Source organism: Thamnophis elegans, chromosome 2, assembly GCF_009769535.1.
Source record: "Thamnophis elegans isolate rThaEle1 chromosome 2, rThaEle1.pri, whole genome shotgun sequence".
Classification (NCBI taxonomy): domain Eukaryota; kingdom Metazoa; phylum Chordata; class Lepidosauria; order Squamata; family Colubridae; genus Thamnophis; species Thamnophis elegans.
The window spans coordinates 89,320,875-89,345,344 of record NC_045542.1 but is presented as its reverse complement, the minus strand read 5'-3'; the positions used below and the strand labels follow the sequence as shown (position 1 = coordinate 89,345,344).

The 24,470-nt window shown below is 36.9% G+C and overlaps 1 protein-coding gene across 1 annotated transcript in view; it reads left to right on the top strand.

Annotated features, from left to right (window-relative positions):
* Window positions 1–24,470, top strand: part of ADAMTS2 (ADAM metallopeptidase with thrombospondin type 1 motif 2) — a 257,227-nt gene that overhangs the window by 215,754 nt on the left and 17,003 nt on the right. Inside the window, 10 exon segments of the mRNA XM_032212158.1 lie at window positions 9,778–9,850; window positions 9,853–9,922; window positions 12,390–12,565; window positions 13,979–14,112; window positions 16,289–16,412; window positions 19,224–19,304; window positions 22,522–22,664; window positions 23,045–23,135; window positions 23,138–23,184; window positions 23,186–23,231. Of these exon segments, the coding sequence (XP_032068049.1) occupies window positions 9,778–9,850; window positions 9,853–9,922; window positions 12,390–12,565; window positions 13,979–14,112; window positions 16,289–16,412; window positions 19,224–19,304; window positions 22,522–22,664; window positions 23,045–23,135; window positions 23,138–23,184; window positions 23,186–23,231 (985 nt within the window).

The window sequence follows — 24,470 nt, the reverse complement described above, 5'->3', positions numbered from 1 at the left end:
TTTAAGTTCAGTATCTAAAATTACCTTGCTTTCACCCCTGCGGGAACTATTTGGAGTTGTGCTGGGAGCAATAGCATTAAGGGTGAGCTCAATCCATAATCCCCAACATCTGATTCATTACAGAAGAAAGGAATTGTGGCCAGAGGCAAAGGAACATCATAATTCTTTCTCTCTTCTCCACTGTATTTCTATGTAGATTTCCTTCTACCCCTTTTAGTTTAATTTCTCCTCACAATACTTACAGAATTACATATAAGCATTCCATAAAGGAAATTAAACAGGGGATATTTATTTTGCCAAAGACAATCTTCACAGTCCAGATGATTTCCCTCTGAGAAAGCTGACCTCAGCTTCTCCCAGACATGAAACAGATGGATAAATATGTGCTGTGTTAGTCACCACAGAGACAGATCTTGGAACATTAGAGATAAATTTCATGGGTTCCACAGTCTTTTTTGACTTGTTTCACATGCGACCATTCTTTGCACATTAGCGGATGCAATAAGATGGACAAGAGTAGTCACAGCATAGCTATGTCATGAAGAGACAGAGAAATAATACCTCTTTGCAAACAGGATTTGACCACAAAATCAAACATCTGAACATGTTAAAATATGGAATGGAGAAGAACTTCAGATACGTATTTCCTGACAGACTCTAATTACATTAGGTAAGCTGGAATTTATTTCGGTAAGATAAACCATTTAAACTCCTATCGCCATACAGTATGTATTTTTAGTGCAAAAGCATTCTCAGATCACCCCATTAAATAAATGGAGCTGTTTGTGTTAAATAATTTGGGAGAGCCCAGTTTATATTAATCATAATGGGATATCATTTAAGGACTATTCAGCAATCTTGACTACCTATTACCCTGTTTCCCCAAAAATAAGATCTTTCTGGATAATAATCCCAACTGGGCTTCTGAATGCATGCGCTAAAAAAAGCCCTCTCCCAAAAATACTGCAACACAGCAACAGCCATGAGATGACCACACTTGCCGCCTTCTGCACCTAAAAAATAATAAGACCTCCCCAAAACTAAGGCCAAGCACTTATTTCGGGGGTCAAAAATAATAAGACCCTGTCTTATTTTCAGGGGAACACAGTACCTGGTACTGTCAAAGCAACAGAAAGATCTAGTGTACAATTATTAATCAACCGAAGTTCAATTTGCACAAGCCTCAGTAATTTTGACACATCTGTAATTGCCATTCACTATATGAGAAAAAAAAAGAATGGTAACAATATGATTTTTGATAGATTATCCGAACTAAGCATTATAAACATGTCTCTACTGAAGGTAAATATTGTCTTCAAGTTTTTTTTTTTGTTATATGATAGCTTCAAAAGTCAGAACACTATTAACAACACCTGGTGAAACAATTCAAATAGGAAACATTTTCACCCAATAACATCATCTTTCTTTTTTTGATTCTTAGACTTGGGAAACTGAATGGATATTTTTGTAAATAGGAAATCTGGGAACTTTTTTTTTCCTTTTCCATTGTTGCTGTATGAAATTGGGATCCCATGAAGATTTTATATGACATTATCTCCAGTACAAGTCATAGGACATTATTTTCTGTCTCCTTATCTATTCTGATGCTCAACTGCAAATTCAGCTGCATGCACATATGTGTGTACCCACCCACCGCTCACGTGGCCCAGTTGTGAGTAGGACATGCCCTGGTGTTGGGGTAGTGGTCTGGGGGTTGGGGAGCCCTGCATCAGAGCACACAGAAAAAAAGGAAGGTATATCTCCATAGCATTTAATGATCAGTTCATCTTCAGAAGTATAACACATAACTTTTGTTAGACCACAATAAGAAAGTTGTCCAAGTTATTCTTCTGAGATGAAATCCGCACATCCAAGGTACTCTTCTGGTTTATTATTTGTGTGTCCCTTTTAGCTATTTAACATCAGCCAGTTTTATTTTTAGACCCTGTCATCTTTGTCAATATCATTCTTGTAGATTGTCTTTTTAAAATGCATATTCAAAAACAGCCTGATTCTCCATTGTATCCTCTTCTATCTACTTTTTAAAATAGTAGCAGACAATCGTAAGAGAAACATCTGAATACATTGTTGCCTTAAATACTTCCAAAGTTAAAATACTTTTCTCCATTCAGTATTAGTGGGTCCTCTACTTTAATCTAATCTTCAGTTAATTCTGGCTGCCTCTAGCAACAGCCTTCAAATTCTCCTCTTATCAAGTTTTTCCTCTAATCTATAACATTTTCCCATATAAATATTTTTAAATTCAAAATCTTTGTATATTTAATAGAATGTTAAACAAATCACAGGAAGGAGTCTCATTTCTTATTTTCAGTCAATCTGGTCTAATCCATTTATAATTTTCCAAAATCAACATTCTAATGCTTTCCTGCTTATTTCTTAATTTAAAAAATATCTTTAAGTTCTTAAATTTAGATGAGACTTCTTTTGCTGAGGATTGAAGGAGAATCACTCAGTGAAATAAAACTAGTATTTACTAGGAAGTAGGCAAATCCAGTGTCCATTTGAAGTCTCCAAATTTCTAAAACCTGCCAGAGAACATTGTAGGGAGCATCTGTATGGAGCACTAAAGGCAATCTCAGGCTCTTCCCTGTATATGGAGAGGAATTCAAGGCACAAATCCATTTGTCAGCTGCCTGTTCTTCTACAGTCATCAGCTGTACTAAAACCAAAGACATCTTCAGTCCACCATTTCTTGAAAGTCGAGTATTGGGGGCAAACATTTCAGAAGAGTTTCTTTCTTTGCTGGAAAAGTCAAAAGTATTTTATTTAAAGCTTATAAACTTTAAAGGGAAAAGATTCAGAATGATGGGGAGGGGAAATTATTTTTTTTACAAGCTAGAACTTTTGTTTACAAAGCTGTAACTTTGCTGGGAATAGCTAATTTTAGGGAATGATTTAAATACTGATTCTGGTACACCAGGGATAAAACAGCTTTTTGGTTGTTGTTTTTTTAAAGGCAACTTTTACTATCTGAGACATTGCAGACATTAATGCAAATGTATGTGCTCGTGTTTTTGGTATTTGGGGTATTATGAATCCTTCAAAAAAGGATTTACATATTATTCAGGTAGGGACCAATCTTATTTAAGGAGGATTATATTGGAGTTTCAGAAACATTTTTAATCGATTTGCCTGGGCAGAAATTTCACCAATCTGAATTCGAGATCATGTCTCACTTATTATTGGATATAACTTAGAAAGCTCCCATTTGCCCATTTTTGGCATTTGAATTCTAGATTGTTTTATAATCTACAAGCAAAGCAACATCTGTTCAAGTTTTGATAAGCTTTTAAAATAAAAATTGTGTGGAGCAAAGAACAAGACCGGACGTCATGAAGGCAGTAATAACAGGCAAATGTATAAGCCAAATGAACAGGATTAGAAAGAAAATTGCATACATGATACATGTATTACATTAAGAAGAAGAATGTAGCCTATATACTGTAAATAAAATATAATAGAGCAAGATTATGCATTAGAAAGAAAAAAAAGCTGGATATTTCAAATATGAAAACAATGTTTTATTTTTCAAGCCAAAATATAGGAAAACTCAGATGGCAGTAAGCAGGACTGCTTACTATCCCCTTTCTTATTTAATCTTGTGATAGAAACATTAGTAGAAGCACTTCGTGGTAACATTAAGGTAATAATGGCAGATAAAAAGTTAATGTTACTGCAGTGGTGGGTTCCAGATCCCGTTCCAACCGGTACGGTTGGAATGGACCCCGCATCGCCCACATGGACACACGCAGCATGCACATGCGTTGTAGGTGCAAATGATGCTTCCGCAAGTCTCCGCGATGCTCCAGCTGCTCAGCATAGCAGCGTGCATGTGCTGTACACACTATGTACATGCGCAGAAGCAACGAAAGCTTTAAAACACGATAAGGTGCTCGGGCAGGCAGGCGGGCCCTTCGAAGCACCAGAACAGGGCGTACCACCTGCAACTCACCACTGATGTACTGGCAGGCGGAGCTACCACCAATGTTAACAACGGGCTAACCGGGTCAGAACAATAGGAGAGGACAAAGATCTTCAGAGCGATTGCCCTTTGTATGACATTTTCTAGTTTCTCAGGGATCCCTAGGACTGGAGGTGAAGTAGAATGAAATGGAAATTTTTGTGGGGCTCATTGAAGAGTGCAATGGTTGGAGTACAGGAACAACATGAAGAGTGTTATTCTGGGTGACATTTTTCTGTGAACCAGGTTAGGAAGAAGGAGGTATTCAGTAGCAAAGGAACAGAGGAAAGCAGAAAAGATTTGAATTGGTTTCCTTCAGTACGAAGGGAATAGCCTAAGGATGCCCCCATTAACAGAGAAGGGATAAATGGGGGGATGGGGACTTTTGAGTTTAGACGTAATACTGGGAAAATGTATTATTACCAATACACTGTTGGTTTGTCACCTTTTTGAGTTTCTCTTTCTCTCTTCCTCCCTCCCTCCCTCTCTCTCTCTCACACACACACCTATCTATCACCCTATCTATCAAATATATTGGCTGCCCATCTTACCATAGGGTTACTCTGGGCAGCTGTATACAGTTGCAACATAAAAAGTTAAAAAAATACATCCGCAATACTAGGTCAATTACAGGTAATCGTCAATTTACAACCATAATTGGGACCAGAATTCCCATTGCTAACAAGCTGGTGGCTAAGTGAGTTGCACCCTATTTTAAAACTGTTTTTGAGAAGTTTGTTATGCAAATCACTGCATTTTTAAATGAGTCATGCGATCATTAAGTGAATCCAGCTTCTCCCAATGACTTTGTTTCTCGGACGTTGGCTGGGAAAGTTGCAAATGGTGATCACATGATCCTGAGATGCTGCAACCATTGTAAATAGAGACCGGTTGCCAAGCTCTCAAATTTTGATCAAATAAATATGGGCATGCTGTGGCCATATGTGTGAGGACTGGATTTAAGCCATTGCAACGACAAACAGTTATGTAATAAATGAATGTAAGTCAGAATCTTGCAAGTACAACTTTTCCTCCCTAACTTTTACAGTCTAAGAAACTAAAGATGCCTCTTCTGAGACCTTTGCCTTGCCCATAGTCAGTCTGTGGACTCAATTACTGCTTGTCTGACTGTTGTCTAGTCTGCGGCTTTTTTCTCCCAAGGTCATTCTTGTATACCATTACAGTTTGTAAGGTGGATAATTTTTGGGTGGCTAATTGGGAGAATATGAGTTATTTGCCTTCATTCGTGAATATGAACAATGGTTAATCCCAACTGGGATCTTTATTTACTGAGGATATCAAGGAATCAAAAGAGGTAATAGCTTGAGTGCCATTGAGTAAAATAAAAAATAAATCTTATGGAATGCAGCTACGTGCACAAGTGTGAGTTTACGTGGCAACATAGCACAATATCAAAGAAATATTTTAACAGAATAACAAACCTAGAGGGGATCTTGTAGGTCTTCTAGTCCAACCCCTGCCCAAGCAGGAGCCCCTATACTATTTCAGATAAATGGCTGTCCAATCTTTTCTTAAAAATCACCAGTGATGAAGTATCCACAACTTCTGAAGGTAAGCCACTGATTGCAATTGTTCTCCTTACTTCTAGCTTGATTCTGCCTTTGATTAGTTTGCATTCATTGCTTCTTGTCCTGCCTTCAGGTGCTTTGGAGAATAGATTGACCCCCTTTTCCTTATGGCAACCCCTCAAATATTAACACACTGAAAATCAAGTATTGACTTTGGGGTTGGGGTTATTTTGAATTGATAACTTGCCATAATCTCCTGACTTTCAATGATTTGCAAGAAAAAAAATTGAAACATCTATATGTGTTTCCAGTGAGTGGTAGTAGAGCAGGAGGAGTTGGAACTATTGATATTAATGGTTTATTTAATTCCTATAACTGTTAATATTACATATATTTGCTGGCTGTTTTGCATTTTGTAAATATTTTGTTGTTATTTTTACTGACATACATAAACTGATGAAAGTCTCGTTTGACTGTAACGGATACAAATCAAATATTTACATTTTTTTCATTATGTCAGAAGAAAAATCAGTAGTGGATAAACTCGTTTGGAAATATTAAGAATAGAATAGAATAGAATAGAATAGAATAGAATAGAATGGAATGGAATGGAATGGAATGGAATGGAATTCTTTATTGGCCAAGTGTGATTGGACACACAAGGAATTGCATAAACTCTCTCAGTGTACATAAACAAATGCATGTTTAATAATAATGTTCCAATAAAATATAGTCCCATAAAACTGAAGTATTCAACCTTATCCAAGACAGTACTGGTTTCAGTGAGAGAATACATGTGGACTGCTGTTCTGTTGTTCTGATTCAACTATAACAAATAATTAAATACATACAACTTCTCAATAAATTCAGATGTAAATTAGTAATTGTTATAAAAAATGAACTAAGCACACAACCTACAGCAGATTTAACCCATAGCAGATTTATTTTCAGATTCTCCTTCAATTGCCCACTTCCAGTTTTCATACTTTGGAGTCATGTGATAATACAAACTTATCTTGACCTAGGCTATTATATTGAAGAGATTCTTGACTTTAATCATATGTTGATCATCCATAATGTTTTCTGTGTAGCAGGTCTACAAATTATGGCATTTTTTCCTGCTTTTGTGAGATATCCGGCATGTTTTTACTTGATCCACTTGCTAAAGTATTCTTCATTCGCTGTTTAAAACACATTTTGTATTATGCATCCTTCTCTGTTTTTGCTGGTGGTGGGTATTTGTTTAGCCATGTGTTTCACATACAGTTCCTGCCAAATGCCTAGAATTGAAGGCTGATCAAGTGGCACAACATTTGTTATGGAAATGATTATTAGGAAAAGATAGTGAATGATTGTGTATAGCCATCTGTGCCTGTGTCTTTATGCCCAGATTCTTATACTGACAAACCATTCATGCACAGGACCTACAATTACATCCTGGTATAAAGCAGTGCTAGTATATTATGAAAGCATTTCTAGTTTCATATTTTATTAGAGAAGGTTTATGTGGATGGGATTGTAAAACAGTAAGCCTTTCCCAATATCATAGTGCCAAAGGGATTGGGATACAATTTTGATCAATTCTAGCCATATAAACTATGGCTAGAATTGGAAGGAGGAAGCTTGCAGATAACTGGAAACATACCACATTAGGTGTAGCTTTATTTGTGTATTTTTTAAAAAGACTTATATAGCTACAGCTCTGGTCAACTCAGAAAACAATAATAAAAATGTAAAATTATATATAATTATAAAAATTATAAAAACCACAACAAAAGTGGTTGTATGGTGGGATATGGTTGTATATACATTTGATATATATATATATATATATATATATATATATATATATATATATATATATATATATATATATATGATAGATAGATAGATAGATAATAGACAGATGATGATGATGATGATGATGATGATAGGTAGATAGATAGATAGATAGATAATAGACAGATGATGATGATGATGATGATGATGATAGATAGATAGATAGATAGATAGATAGACAGACAGACAGACAGACAGACAGACAGATAAAAATAAAGAAAGAGACAGACAGACGGACAGAAAGACAGACATAAAGATACAGCTATATACAGATACAATTATACTGTAGGTAGATTCACTTTCTTAGGCTTCTGAATTCTGTTCCACGAGCCAAAAGAAATTCTGATTGTTTCTTTATTCCTTTTCTTTTCTCCTTTTTCTCAAGCAAAGGGGGCACATTTTTCTTTGGAAACCCATTCTAGAACCTCTTTCTGGAAATTCACTTTAATAGAGCTATAGTCAAAGAAAGCAGCTACAGAAAAACAATCAATCAATGTAGGGCTTCCTGTCATAGCAAAAAAAAGCAAGGGATTTCAAACACACACAAATATAAATAGAGCATATGATGAAGGGACCACTTAGCATCGGCCTTACTGTGTTTTTGTCCTTACCAAAATGTTGAGTTCAGGTAGCTATTGGGGTTCGTTTTGTTTTTGTTTTCTAAACTGCTGTTTCTATATGTTCACATACTTCATAGAAATATAAAAATAATTATTGGTTTGAATGTTATCTGAGGCCATTAATGCTACCATACAAAGAAATATTCCTTCCCTGCTGCTTACTATAAGCCCATGTTAGCTAAAGCCCTTTTTCTTACTTGCTGTTGTGAAAGCTTTTCCTCAGCCCTGCAATTAAATTGTTCAGAATTTCATTATAAATCACAACTGAGAAAGAACTGTAGATTTCAGCTGTTGAAAAATTACCACTCTGATTTTAATTAAATAAAATCCATTTGTGTAGGGTGTGGAGAAACATTGTATTCTACTGATGTAATATGGGTTTAGCTTTCTCTGTTTGATATTATTGTGAATACAGCGGACCACATCAAACTATGCGTTTTCTCCCAAAACTTGCCTATTGCGTGTAGACAAGCAATAAATAACCTGTCTTGTGTAACAATTATAGTGATGTATTAAGTTTAGCTTTTCTCGGATTCTTATTTTTATAAATCTGCCAGATGAAGGTCAACATTTAGTTTCAATTTTTGTTGTCATTAAACTTGGGAATTATATAGCTTATGTTTCTCCAAAGAGAAATATTTACATTTTGTGATTTTGGTGGATTATATTCAACTTTTAATTGGTTGAAAAACAAATAATGCATTTTGACATTATTTTTGAAGGATGTTGACTGGCGGACCATGAGTTCTATTCCTACCTTACACATGAAAATCAGCTGGATGACTTTGGGTCAGTCACCTCTCTCTCAACCCAGCTCATCTCACAGGGTGGTTTTTGTGGGGGAAAATAGGAGGAGGAAAATGTGTTGGATATGTTAACTGCCTTGAATTAGTTGTAAAAATAATAAAGGCAGAATACAAACAAACAAACAAACAAACAAATGTAGTCCTCAACTTACAACAGTTTAGTGACTGTTAGAAGTTGTAATGGCACTGAAAAAAGGTATGGCCATTTTTCACACTTATGACCTTTGCCGCATCCCCATGGTCACGTGATCAAAATTCATACCCTTGGCAACTGACTCATATTTATGACGGTTATAGTGTCCTGGAGTCATGTGATCCCCTTTTACGACCTTCTGAAAAGTCAATGGCAGATTCACTTAACAACTGTGTAACTTAACAAATATGGCAAGAAAAGTCCTAAAATGGGACAAAACTCACTTAACAAATTTCCCCCTTAGCAACATAAATTTTGGTCTCAATTGTGGTCATAAGTCAAGGATCATCCGTACTACACTTTTCACATGTTTCCCTAGATGCGCTGTTGAACTGGCAACCTGCTTTGAAAAATTGAAAAAAAAAAAGTGTGAATTTTGAATAAGAAGAACACTTTCTTCTGTCTCCATTTTATTGTTGCTCCATTGGAACATTTGTCTCCCAGCAGTCCTCTGGTCTACCCAGCGGACATATTGCAATAAGGGCAGGTTTTATTTTTCCTTCTGGAGATTCAACTTCATAACTGAGGAAGCTATATCTGGGTTACAGATGGGTAGGTATGAACTGACATGCAATGAACCAAATCAAAGCAAAGTATCATAAACTCTGACAGCATTTTTTTCCAATGGCAGCAGTTCAAACATCTGAATTTGAATAATATATGAAAAATGCATATATGAGAAACCAGTGGTTTCTTTTGGAGTAGTATTTCTTTTAAACAGTAATTCCTTTCAATCTAGGTCCAGTTACCAAGAAAACGAAGTTGATGAATTTCAAAAATATGCATACCTGTATATTTTCTCTTTTAGCATTGTTTTAAAGGTCACTGTATCTGGTTAACTCCAGATATCTTGAAGCAAGATGGAAACTGGGGAGCATGGAGTAATTTGGTTCCTGTTCCCGAACTTGCGGAACGGGAGTGAAATTCCGGACACGCCAATGTGACAATCCACAGTAAGTTGAACTTAATCAGATTATGCTCTTTGATAATGGATTTTGATTTAGATGTCTTCAATGGATTAAAATAATGTTGTTAATCTATCACAAAATATTTTTAAAATTGCTTAGTTAAGATTAAGGATTAAACCAAGTTATAATTCAGAGCATTGCCTTGGTCTGGTGTTTGCTTCACTGCAAACGTACTGGAAAGATAAAATAGAACACATCACACAATATTGTGGCAGACTGTATTAGGGCATATAAATGCTATGTCATTTTCTTATTGTCATTCCTTTTAAAAGAATTAATTTGATGATTTTAAGGTGTGTAATTTAACAGAATTCAATGTTTGTGCATCCTGCTTGGGAATTCTAATGAATGAAAGTAATAGTAATGCAATACATTTATAAATGAATATTGACTATGATCAAAGGTAACCCTGCTGTTGTTTCCCCAATCAATGCCTTTTTTCTAATAGGCATTCTGCATCCAAATTTCTAAATATTTTAAGATGCAAATTATCTATTCACTTCGTATTAAAACAAAAAGAGACTTAACTGGATTTTGTTTGTGTTTAAGATTTCCTTTTCTAATATAAGAACATATATGTGAGAGTTTGTTGTGGTGTTTGACTGAAATAATGAAAAAATAAGTACTTTTGTTTCCACTAAAATGTCCTGTAAACTTTAAGATCAGTGTGCCTCCAGATTCAAACTTATTTCATGTTTCGCAAGGCAATTCCACTGATTTTACTGGAAGAAACAAATTTATGCTCAATAGATTTCTTCGTACCATATCTGATCACAAATCTGTCATCAATTGTTCAAAATGAATCATGAAATCGTTTTATAAGAATCATGTTTTTGTGTTTACTATTGAAGCCAGGGAAGTTATAAGAGAAGCTTATTTTTGCCAGACAGCCAATTGAGCATTCAGGGACTTAAAAGAAATCAGTACCACTTCTGGTCCTATTAAAAGAAAAAAAAATCATTATTATGGATTCTTCATGTAAAGTAACAAAATCTAAAAACAGCACAAAAGGCAACATGAGAAAATACAGTGGTAAATTAAAAGTAACAAGATAAATATTTGATGCATAATCTCCTTAATAAATTACAGTAAGATTTAGGAAGTTAAATTATCCAAGCAATAAAGAAAAATTTGGACCGGGTTCTTAACCTGTCAGGGAAATATTATAATCGCTTTGAGTGCTGCATTAAAGGTTTCATAGTTAATGTGTTTCTGTGTATGCAGGTATGTCTTCTATTCTACAAGATGATTATAATGAAATCCAACTATTCTTAACTGAGTCATACTTAATCTCTTTTAACTGCTGAAAACTACCATGAGTTTGGGTTGACTGCAATGGATACATAACAATAGCAATAGGACTTAAACTTATATATCACTTCATAGTGCTTTACAGTCCTCTCTAAGTGGTTTACAGAGTCAGCATATGGTCCCCCATCAATCTGGGTCCTCATTTTACTAAGGATGAAGACTGACTCAATCTGCAGTCCATCAGGATCAAACTCAAACTGCATTACATACTTAAGAAATAATCTTTTCCTCTTTTTGTTGCTTGATTCCCCACATTCCTACTGAAAAGTCCCTTCTGTCTACTCCACAAATTTCCAGTGTGTCCTTTAAGGTTATGTAGAGGCTGCAGAATGGAAAGGATAATATCTCCTAGCTTTGCTTGCAGGATCTCAACCTGCATTGTGTCTCACCCACAACTATTTCAGCATTTATAGAGGGATGCTCAGTGTTCATATTTATCTGTATATCCCATTGGGTCATGTGCTAGATATTGAGGCTAAGAGTATGCAACTGTGCCTTCTACCTCATACATGTTCAGATTTTGGAAATCATTGCAAATTAATCTTGTAAATGAACGATAAATACGTACAGGTAGTTCTCGACTTATAACACTTCACTTAGGGACTGTTCGAAGTTACAACGGGACTGAAAAAAGTGGCTTATGATGATTTTTCACACTTATGATCATTGCAGCATTCCCAAGGTCATGTGATTTACATTTGGATGCTTGACAACTGATTCATATTTATGACTGTTGCAGTGACCCGGGGTCATGTGATTTCCTCTTGTGACCTTTTGACAAGTAAAGTCAATGGGGAAACCAGATTCACTTAACAACTGCATTACTAATTCAGTGATTCACTTAATAAATGTGGCAACAACAATAGTAAAATGGGACAAACTCAATAAATTTCTCACTTAGAAATATAAATTTTAGCTAAATTATGATCGTAAGGTGGGGACTACCTATAATAAAGAATCTGTGGCATTCCAGACATTGTTGGACTGCAGTTATTGAAATTCTTGAAGTTTTCTGAGCAGAGTTCATGGTAATTTGAAGCCATTATCTGGAGAGATACCACTTTTCCAGCTCCAATAAAATGCAAACCGTCTATTATATTATTGATCTAGAATCATTCATTAGTATTCTTTTTTTCCCTAGCCCTGCTAATGGAGGCCGCACATGTTTTGGGCCAAGCTATGAGTTCCAGCTATGCAATAACCAAGAATGTCCTGATGGTGATGATGACTTCAGAGAGGAGCAATGCAGGCAGTGGAATCCCATTTTTGAATATCAGAATATGAAGCATCACTGGCTTCCATATGAACATACTGATGGTTCGCATTTCATTTCATTATTAGCAGAGCAGACCAGGATAACTCTGCCCATTTTCGAAAACTGGAATGTCCTGTATGCAGAAATACTGCAATTCATTAGTACTAACTTTCAGGTCAGGAGGTGGCAATTAGGCCCTCTTTAAAACGTATGGACTTCAACTCCCAGAATTCCTGAGCCAGCCATGTTGTCTAGGAATTCTGGGAGTTAAAAGCCACAGATTGTAAAGGGACCATAGTTGCTCCAATCATACTGTCAAGTGCTTCTAGTTTCTCTTCAGAACACGCATTTTTTCAGACAGATGAGCATGCCCTTCTTAGTAGGAATTATTTAGGCTGCAGCATCACTCAGATTATCCATTGTACTTTAATTGAATTAATGTATATGTTATGCATGATTAGTGTAACATATACTAATGTAAAAGCAAATAAAACCATTTATAGAATTGTATTTTAAGAATTTAAAGCAGTGGTGGGTTCCTACCGAACCAGTAGTAGCTTGGCGGTCTGGGTCGCTGGAACCGGCAGCAACTCAGGCCTCCCACGCCCCCAAACCGGTTCTCCTAGCACTGCCATAGACGCCGCCATCTTGTTTTTTGCTTCTGTACATGCACAGAGTATTTTTTTATTACTCTGCACATGTGTATGTGCGCATGGTGCACCAACAAGCAAACTGGCAGTAGTGACTGCCGTAACCCACCCCTGGTTTAAAGGAATGCGGTTGCTCAGTGGCTAAGACACCGAGCTTATTGACCAGGAAGTCGGCAGTTCAGTGGTTCAAATCCCTAGTGTAGCGTAATGGGGTGAGGTCCTGTTACTTATCCCAGCTTCTGCCAACCTAGCAGTTCAAAAGCACATTAAAATGCAAGTACTTGGTGGGAAGGTAACAGCGTTCCATTCTCCTTTGGTGTTAAGTCATGCCGGCCACATGACTACGGAGATGTCTTCGGACAGCGCTGGCTCTTCGGTTTTGAAACGGAGATGAGCATCGTCCCCTAGAGTCGGGAACAACTAGTGCAAATATGTGAGGGGAACCCTTTACCACTACCTTTTATTTTAAGGGTTAATCCATTAAGATGGTAGAATCACTTTATCTCACTTCATGCCATGCAGGGCTATTGGAAATTCAATTCCCAGATCTATACTCAAGATGGCTTTGAGATTCTGCTAACTAGGAACTCTGAAAGAAACATTATGCCTGACGAGGATGAAGTGGGGAATCTGATACAAACTATAAATATTCCCTATTAAATATTGGTTTTAAGTATAATCCCAATTTCTAGAATATGGCTCAAAATTTCTCTCTTTGGATAAGTTGCTTAGAATTTTTTTTACCTCACCACAAAACTTCTATTGAATCAACATTTACAAAATGATCTATGAGAAGATAAATTACCCCAATATTTTCCCTTATAGCTAAAGAAAGGTGCCATCTCTACTGCGAGTCCAAGGAAACTAATGATGTGGTATATATGAAAAGATTGGTACATGATGGAACACAGTGCTCCTATAAAGATTTGCACAGTGTCTGTATGCGAGGAGAATGCCTGGTAGGTTATATAGTTTCAGGAATTTCTTTTTCCATTTTTCTATCTGTAAGAGTAATATTAAAATTATAATGAGCTGTGTTGGCGCAGTGATTAGAATGCAGTATTGCAGGCTGGTTCTGTTCACTGCTGGCTGCCAATAGTTTAGCAGTTTGATTCTGGCCAGCTCAAGGTTGACTCAGCCTTCCTCCTTCCAAGGTTGGTAAAATGAGGACCCAGATTGTACGGGTCATATACTAACACTGCAAACTGCTTAGGAGAGAGCTGTAAAGCACTGTGAAGCCGTATATAATTCTAAGTGCTATTGCTATAATGGGCTAGTTTTTCCCCTTCCCTGGCTAATTGCTAAAAAAAATCTATAAACTATAGAAATTATATTGAAAGATGATTTAAAGGAAATCAGATGTGTAGTACTTTTACTGTTTTATTAGAGGTGGCAGAATATTTTTCAGATCATAATATTTATTAATGGTGAACTTAATCCTCAGGATGGGCTTGTAATATGTAAAAACAACTCTTTAAAAGGAAAGTATCTGTTGAAGTGCAACCGTTTCAAAGGGGGAAAGTCATTACATGGAGAGAAATTCTCCAAAGAGTCCCAAGAAAAATAGCTGTGGTCCACGATTGTAGAATGCTTGAAGATTAGAGATTCAAGATGGCAGGGAATTAAGTGATGTGGTTAGAGACACATGCTTTGTTGTGAATGTGTTACTTAGTTTAGGATGGCTCTTGAGCACGCTTCTAAAATTGTTTTTGTTAACAAATGTTAAACAAATTGTTAAATTGTTCTTATTCAAGGAAATAGTGATTGTTATCTATAAGCACATGCACTAGATGAGCACATAGATTCAGTCAAGTAGACAATCCTTAACTCTTCTTTTAAAGCTCTCCTTTTAGTTCCTAGTGCATGTTGGAATAGCAATAGAACTTAGATTTATATACCACTTCATAGTGCTTTTACAGCCACTCTAGGCAGTTTACAGAGTCAGCATATTGCCCCAACAATTTTGGGTCCTCATTTTATTGACTCGAAGGATGGAGCTGAGTTAACCTTGAGCTTGGTGAGATTTGAACTGCCAAATTGCAGGCAGTGAGCAGACAGCAGAAGTAGCATGCAGTACTGCACTCTAACCACTGCACCACCGTGACTCTTATGAAATTATGGAATATCCCATAAGGACAGTGTTTAGAAAGAATATCTGTTAGTTAATGAATTATTCATGTTCTTCTAATGGTACTTTGAACCACCAAATACATGATTTTTTTTGTAGATAAAGATAGCTATTTATTGTTTGCCATGTACTATGTTTTTCGGAGTATAAGTCGCACCGGAAGTATAAAACGCACCAAGATTTTGAAGAGGCACATTTTTAAAAAAGTTTTTGCACTCTGCAGACCTCCCAAAAATGGCCCTGTTTTTTTTTTTTCAAAAAGGGGCATGAATAGCCTTTAGGAGGCTTATAGAGTGCTCCTGGGGGCAGGAGGCAGGGCAAAATTGAGCAAAAATGACCCATTTTTCACTCATTTCTGCCCTCCCTAGCCTCCAGTAGCACTGTGGAAGCCTCCTAAAGGCTATGCACAGCAATTTTGGTGAAGTGGGCGGGGTTTCAGGAGGCAAAAAATTCTATATTCAGTGTATAAGACACACCCAGATTTTCGGCCTCTTTTTTGAGGAAAAAAGGTGCATCTTATACTCTGAAAAATACAGTAATAGTCATTCTAGATATGCTTGGTACAATTTTTAGCAATTCTTAACTAAAACCTTACCTACCACTCAGTCTTCAAGTTATCTCCTTTAAATAAACCTTGCGTTCGGCTCTTTTCCATAATATGTAACTTGAGGACAGACTTACTGAAGTGTGATGTCTTTAAACTGAGAGAGAGAAAGAGAAACATATGGTTGTTTTTGGTGTTATTTCTCAGAGATTATAGATATGAAACTCTAGGTCTACGATTTTTCACTATTTAAAATAGATGTGGGGAAAAAATCAAATATCTACTTAAACTGAAAACAGTTCTTCTGTTCTTGAAATAAGGTCCCATGGGTCTATTAATGTATTATTTCAGGAACATACTTATATTTTAGTTCTGAATATCCTGCTTAATATCCCAATCTACTTATTATTTTAAAAAAAGTCTCTTACAAACCAAATGAATAGGTTTTTTTTCTTGGTTTCAGAAAGTCGGCTGTGACAAAGTAATAGGCTCATCAAAGCAAGAAGATAAATGTGGTGTGTGCGGTGGAGACAACACCCATTGCAAAGTGGTGAAAGGAACATTCTCCAGGGCACCAAAGAAACAAGGTTGTTCTTATTTAAATTTTAATCCTTGCCCCAGAAAAGTATGGTTTAGTTTAAAAGGAGTTCAAGAATTTCTTTAATAGCATATTCCTTTGCTGCATCAAATGCTGCTCTTGAACGGTTCTGATGGAAACAGTTTCCTTAAGTAAAATTAATATAAAAGAGCACCCTAATCTATGTGTCTGAGACATGTTGTCATGTAATGATGTCTTGGTCTACTCAAATCATAAAACAGAATCTTATGTAAGCCTACTCAGAAAGAGTATTTTGAATCTGACTCCAAAGAAGTGAGTTTCAGACAATAGTCTTAATCTAATGCAGAGTGTATTCCCATCAGTGGTGGGTTATGACCAGTACACCCCGGTACGGGCGTACCCGTGCCTACCGGGAGACCCAGATACCATTCCGGTATGGTGCTCCAAATGGCCCGTCCACACTCCTTACAGGTATTTGAGGTTTTTGGGGCTTCTGTGCATGGCACGGAGCGTATGGTGGCCTGTATGATGCTCCGCCAAGCAGCTGGAGCATCACGGAGGCGTCGTGGAGTTATCGTGGAGCATTGCGGGGGGTAGAATGCATGGGGTGGACGCCCGGCCCCGTTGCACTGTACCGGTTGCAACCGGATCCAGAACCCACCACTGATTCCCATATTGCATGTTTTAACACCTTTGAGGAGCATTATCAACTCACCCCCTGTCATCTTAAAGCAAAGCAAAGAAAAATCCACAGACCTAACTGGAGGAAATAGATATTTTCAGACCTGCTTATATCTTTGTTGGGGCTTCTGTCTTTCCATCCTGCCAACTGTTGCAACTTTTTAATGAGGTCTTAAGGGGCAGCAAATCAGCACTGCATTCAGACCACCATGGCCTCTGCTAAAATACTGTCTGTCTTGATACCCATTCTTAAAACCAGAATGTTGGATATATTCAGACTTTCCACTTTCTTGGTTGTTCATTCAAAACTAGGTTATTGTCTGACTTGCAAATCTTTCCATTTTGCATTATGTTTATTTGTCAGGGAGAGCAAAAAAATCTTGTTAAAAAGTCAAGTCCTTCAACTTGGACAATAGCCAAAGACAGGATTAAACAAAAAAGCTGAGATCAATGCATAAAAGGTTCTTCTTTCTAAAAGGAAAAATGCCGGTTTTCTTTCCCCATCCAACCCGCATGCTTAGGAATAAAGAGGATAGTGAGCCTTTGAAATAGATGAAATGACTAAGATTGTGCAGAGATTTTGATTCAAAAAGGAAAAGTTAATTGGGAGCAAGCAGGGATGTGCACACCGCAGCTTTTGGTTCCTTGTTGTCTTTAAAGAGTTACCAACAGATGTGATGTGGACATCAGCATGCACTCTGAGTCACCTTTCCTTTTTGAATCTGGTTCAAACGCTCCATCTTGTATTTATAATCATTACTTTGTTTCCTGCTTTTACCTCTTCCAGGAATGCAATATAATCTCTATGGAGCTACCCCATTTTATTTTTACAAAAGCCCTTATGACTAGGTTGTATGTTATGCATTTGCACCATATCTCCATCTTTATTCTCTTGTCAGTTTCTTATATCATCAGTATGCCATGTTTTAAAAAGAGGAGAAGGGGAAAACCAGACATCAGAGGAAATAAAGTCATTTTATTTAAATAATTGAAATTTCTCAATAATAAATATGGAGCACCACTTCCATATTCTTTTTATAGCTCCTTTATACTCTGAGCTGTTAGACTGCAGAGTAAAAATGACATGGCAACCAGGGGCTTAAGGGGGTTTAAAGGAGGAATTCCAGGATGACCAGGGTTCAGAGAGCTAAACCTTTTGGTTGAAGGAGCTGCAAATGTTTAGCTACAAATATACACTGAGTCACAGTGGCACAATGGTTAGAATGTAGTATTGTGGTTAACTCTGCCCACTGCCAGGAGTTCGATATTGACCGGTTCAAGATTGACTCAGCCTTCTTCCATGGTCAGTAAAATGAAGACTCAGATTGTTGGGGCAATATGCGGATTCTGTAAAACACTTAGAGGGGATTGTAAAGCACTATGAAGCGGAATATATCTGTAAGTGCTATTGCTATTGCTGCAAATATTTTAAAAAGCAGTCATGCTGAAACTGGCTGCAGGATAAGAACAGTGGGCTGAAATAGAGATTCAGGCTGTATATAGGAATTTCCTGATTGTAAAAGTCATAAAAGCAGTGGGCCAGGAGTGGGTTCCCCATGCAGGAGGTTTTCAGGTGGAGTCTGCATCAAGTTGTCAAGGATGATATAGTAGATTCCAGCACTGAATAACAGAAAGGACTAGGTTTATCTGTAAAGTCCCTTTTAAATATATAGTATTGGTTTTATTCCTGCTGCTTTAATTGGAAGAGTATCTTATGATTTTAAAGTGTTGTAAGCTCAGATGAACACATTTGGGTTTGAGAGGAAGCATTTACATTCATTAGAAAAGAAACAAAAAGGTCGCTTAGAACTCACAAGTTAAAACGGGCAAATTTCTTCATGGCTACAGGTTGTTTGGAATATTTGCAGGGAAGAATCTTCTCAGTGGACAACATGATGGTTGCAAAGAACAATAACAACTATGTGAAACCAGTCTTAGAGCAAAGATTGCCATGTTTATGCATTTTATGATAATAAACTACACTACCAATCTTTGGCAATTGTGGTTTTAAGTCAGTTCTGGAGCTGCAAAAGTGTTTTTAAAAAGGAGTTAGATGGCATCTACTATATAAATAAAGTAATAGCTACAGAAAATATTCATGGGGGTTTTTTTTTTGCTTATAAAAGTTATTATTAATAGTTTTGATGCTTTCTTGCAGGATACCTCAAGATGTTTGACATTCCAGCTGGTGCTAGGCATTTACTTATACAAGAATCGGATGCTACTGTTCACAATCTGGGTATGTATCTTATTGCATCAGAGTCAGCTTTTGCTCATGGATATGCTTTACTGACTAGCTGAAATACTATTCTGGTTATAAAATATATTTTAAATTGTATCGGGGAACATTTTTGTAGGAATAAAATAGTACTAATGCAATGATATAGAAGCTGGGCAGAGCAATTTTAATCAGTTTTAAGGTTGAAAACCAAACTAGTAGCAAATATGGGTAACTCCAGGTTTGCATGTTACGTTCATTGCTGCAATTCTCTGAGTTTGTTTGGTTTTCAGTGAAATTGTTCTGTCTGTTGTCCCAACTCATGCAATATTTTACATTGATTCTCTTAATCAAGCAACCTACAAATGTATTTGTTTCCAGCCAGATCCTTTTTTGTTGTAGAAGTGGTGGTGAAATAAGTTCTATTGTGTAGAGAGGAATTTATAGAAACAAAATCTCTACACAAATATATATTGTAAAAGGACGCTATAGAGCACTACACACAAAACAACTAGACACAAGAACAGTTTTTTCCCGAACGCCATCACTCTGCTAAACAAATAATTCTCTCACCACTGTCAAACTATTCACTAAGGCCGCATTACTATCACTATTAGTCTTCTCGTTCCTATCTCCTATCTCCTTCCACTTATGACTGCAGGACTGTAACTTTGTTGCTTGTATCTTTACTATTGATATTGATATTGATCGTTTCCCAGATTGCTTATTTGTACCCTATGCTATCATTAAGAGCCGAAGTGGCGCAGTGGTTAGGGTGTGCAGTACTGCAGGCCACTTTAGCTGACTGTGAACTGCAGTTCAGCGGTTCAAATCTCACTGGCTCAAGGTCGACTCAGCCTTCCATCCTTCCGAGGTGGGTGAAATGAGGACCCGGACTGTGGGGGCAAGTTGCTGACTCAATTTGCTAAAAAATTGTAAACCGCTAGAGAGGGCTGAAAGCCCTATGAAGCGGTATATAAGTCTAATAAATAAATAATAAATAAATAAATTAAGTATTGTATGTTATGATTCTTGACAAATGTATCTTGTCTTTTTATGCACACTGAGAGCATATGCACCAAAGACAAATTCCATGTATGTCCAATCACACTTGGCCAATAAAGAATTCTATTGTATCCCATCCCATCCCATCCTATCCTATCCTGTTCTGTATATTCTATTTGTTTAAAAATTCACAGATCCTTTTTGGATCATAATTTGAATTTTACTGTACTAAGTAACTTGGTATCTGCTCTTTGAAATAGTATCTCCAACTTTTCTAAAACTTGGCTTTGAAATAATAAATGCCCAGAATCACTTGGCGTTGGGCAGCATGCACATTCAATAAATAAACAAACCAACAAATAATAATATGTCATTTCTACTCAATGAGTAGAAGTACATTTCCTGTACATCAGATTTACCAGATGTGCTTTTGCTTACATCTCCAGCATCTATTCTCTTGGTCCTTCTTCTAGTTCTAAGCCAGCTGCAGCAAAAACATTCAATTGAGCAAAGTTTCAATAATAATTGAAGCTCTCAATCTTTACAGCTCAGTGGATCAATAAGAGGCATTGTCTTGTAGGCTGTAATTAATTAGAAGCAGATTCATGTCCATTGACCTAGTAACTTTTCTATGAATCATCCAAGCTTTGTTTTAAGAGATACGTTTTGTGAATTGTTGTTCTCTGCAGCTTTCTGGGATTAATAATGTTCATTGCACCGACATATTTCTTACATTAGGCAAAACGTTTCTGAAAAACCACAAGCAAGATATAAACCTTCTGTTTTTGTAAATCTGATGAAGGTATGGATACTGACAACACAAATGAATCTTGAAGCAGTTGGGAAACAGGGCAGTAAGTGTACGAGGTTGTCATGTCTGACTATTATTTTGAAAGACAAAATATTCCTCACATATTTAATGTAGAAGTATGCCAGCAACATTTAGCAGTGACAAGCAGATAGATATAACGACTGCTGCTGATTGTATATTAAAGAGGGAAGGGTGTGTAAAATTCTCATCTTCAAAGAAGCCTGGTACAATGAGATCGCCTTTCATGGAGAAAGGATTTGTCATATTTAACATACGTGCTTTTTGGTTATTGACTCTATTTGAGGATTCTGCCTTTCAAATTAAACTATTTTCCTTTTTTTTTAAAAAAAATTAGCCAATAATGAAGCCTACAAATTTGGGCCCATACAACTGCAATCAATATATAGCTATATATTATCCAAGAATAGTAGCCAATTTGAAACTCACTAAACTACAGTTGGAGGAGGTGGGAGAATCTACCACGTCCCTATTAGGTTCCAAGAAATATAACAAGCCTTAGGTTCCAATAGTACAACAAGCCTTGTACTATTGTCTAAGGCAGTGATGGGTAACTTTTTACGGCCCCAAGTGGCCCAAGTACAAGCACTCTCAAACCCCCAAATGTAATGCAGCATGTGCCCCCACTCATACATGCCCCCCACACACATGCACCCCACAAACTCGCCCCAACCTCTTGGGAATGTGTGGGGAGCCCCCCTGCATGGGCCCTGCCCCCCTTGCACAGCAGAGACCCAAAGACCAGCTGGCTGGTGGGAGACACACGCACATAAGTGGTGGAGCTGAATTGGCTTGTGTGCCATCAGAGAGGGCGCAGCATGCCACCACTGGCACACATGCCATAGGTTCACCATCACAGGTCTAAAGTGAATTATAATATAATTCATAGTCTACCACATTTAGAATCACATAGTACATTGCCTTGAGACATTTGACAGTTAGGCAGCCTAATAAAAATAAATAAAACCTCATTTTTCCAAAACTCTGGGTAGGACATTGGGAACTATTGTTGGTCTTTTCTCAAGGCAGAGAAGTAAGAATGCAAACAATTTCTGACTATAGAAACTTGGATACAGCCTTCGAACTGAAGGGTTCTCATTTTTGTCATAGATAAGAAACAAAGGTTTCCCAAATTTTTATTTTGGGGTGGGGTGGGGTGGTTAGGAATAACTAGGTAGCATATTTTGGTTGCTTTTTGACAAATGTTATTTTGTTAATACTAAATGTTTATAGAAACTTTTCTGGCGGTATTTTTTGATGAATTCTCCAAGTAAAGTAAATAAAGCAAGCAGCCACTTCTTGTGACTTCTAGTTTCTTTACTCGATGGAAAAAAATTTAAAATGAGAAGGAAGGGGAAGCCTCTGGACATCTCTTGACTTCATATTTCTTATTTTGTTTTATAGCAATAAAGAACCGAGAAACAGGGAAATTTATTCTAAACGAAAAGAACTACGTGCCAGACTCCAAAACGTTCATACACATGGGTGCAGAATGGGAGTATCGGAATGAGGAGGACAGGGAAATGGTTCAAACAATGGGTCCTTACGTCACGGCATCACCATTTGGTAAGTTCCTTGAAGACGAGGCTGCGACAGTAAGTCATGCACCCTTTCTTCAATATATACAGTAGTATCAGTAAGGGGTTGGTTTAAGGATGAAAGCCAAATCTAGATTGTGCTTCCCAATTATATATGTTGCCTCTTTCATTCGTAAGAACACTAGGGAGATGGATTTCTCTTTTTTCAGAAAACGAAGGTTGGGGATCTTGTGGGGGAATGTGTTAGCAGAGTGGCAGAGGCGAAATGAAGGAGACCACCAGGACCATGGACCGGAACAAGACCAGAGAATCACAGAAGCCTAAATCTTGGTTGAAATCTGGTTTTGAAGAGGTTTTAAAAGTGATGTTATAATGATCTTCCTGAAAAGATATACATTATTTTCTCTAACTAGGTAATTCCTCATGGTAATGGGAAGATTTCATTGACATACAAATTTATGATCCATGAAGATTCTTTAAATGTGATGATAACAATGTCTTGAAAGATCCTGTACCATATGAATGGGCTTCTGAAAAAGTGGACCCAGTGCTCAAAACCTTGTGGAGGAGGTAAAGATGCTGATGACTGCATTGACTTTTCTGTCTGTTGTGAAAAAACTGTTATTCTAATTATGCTTTTAGTATACTTAATGGTTTAATTTGGCTCAAAGCTGAATTTGAGACAAGAATCCATGAAGTTAAAATGACTTAACAGGCTTACCTGTAATTTCTTATCTGTGGTACTGTAATTCATTCATTCAGTGCGAGCACATTGATTTTTCCAAACAATTATCCGTCAGGTCTTTGTGAGATTATCCAAAGTGTAATGATTTATTATGAATCATTAGATTTGACTTCTTCAGTAAATTTTAATAAGGAAAAGTTTAGTTCATAGGTAAAAAAATACATTCACTGGGAATTATTTATTGCTGTTCTATTTACTCATAACATGCTGCACATGTAGAAACATGAACAGTAGTTTAAAAAAGGGAAAGCGGAAGAAATGAATGGCAGGAGACAAAATTCTGCAGTGTAAATTTTCACTGGAGACTACCTTGCATTTCACATCTAGAGTAGACTGAACCAACACATTACTTAACCAGTAACATGTCAGTTGCTTGTTTTTTACAGAAACTTGCAAAACTGTCCACATTATTCATATCCCAGCTCCCAGAATTCCACCTGCTCTGAAATTTGGAATCAATCTCAAATATCCACCACATTTGCTGCCCCCTAAACTACATACCTGTAGCAGAATTGCGAACTGTAGGGGGAAACCTAGATGTCTTGAACCTCATCTCTCAGAAGTATTTTGAGACTTCATACCCGAACCTCACCTCCTATTCTTGCCTGTCGTATCTATCATTCAAGGGGTACTTATCATGTGTTCCCATTAACTGTAGTGTGTCAAAGAGAGAGGGCTTCATATCCTGTGCTGCCTGACTGTGATGAATAGTGAAAAATACAAAAAGTTGAAAATATTTCTACCTTGCTGCCTCCTTGATCATAGAAGGATATGACCACACATTTCAGTCCTTTGAGCTCTGTTGGGAGACGACCAAAGGAAAATGGTTACACATTGTTCAAAGGTATGGGAAAAAGGCAGATTTTAAGGTTTATAAATATGTAATGCTCCTGACAGACCACAAGATGCCACTGATTGCTATAAAAGAGTGTTCTGCCTGGATATTAGATTTGGATTAATTATACAGATAAAACATATTTAAAATGATGCATAGTATGAAGAATATGTATAATAGGCAGAAGTACACACAATTGCTTGAATTAAGAAAATCTAAAAAAAATGGTAATTAT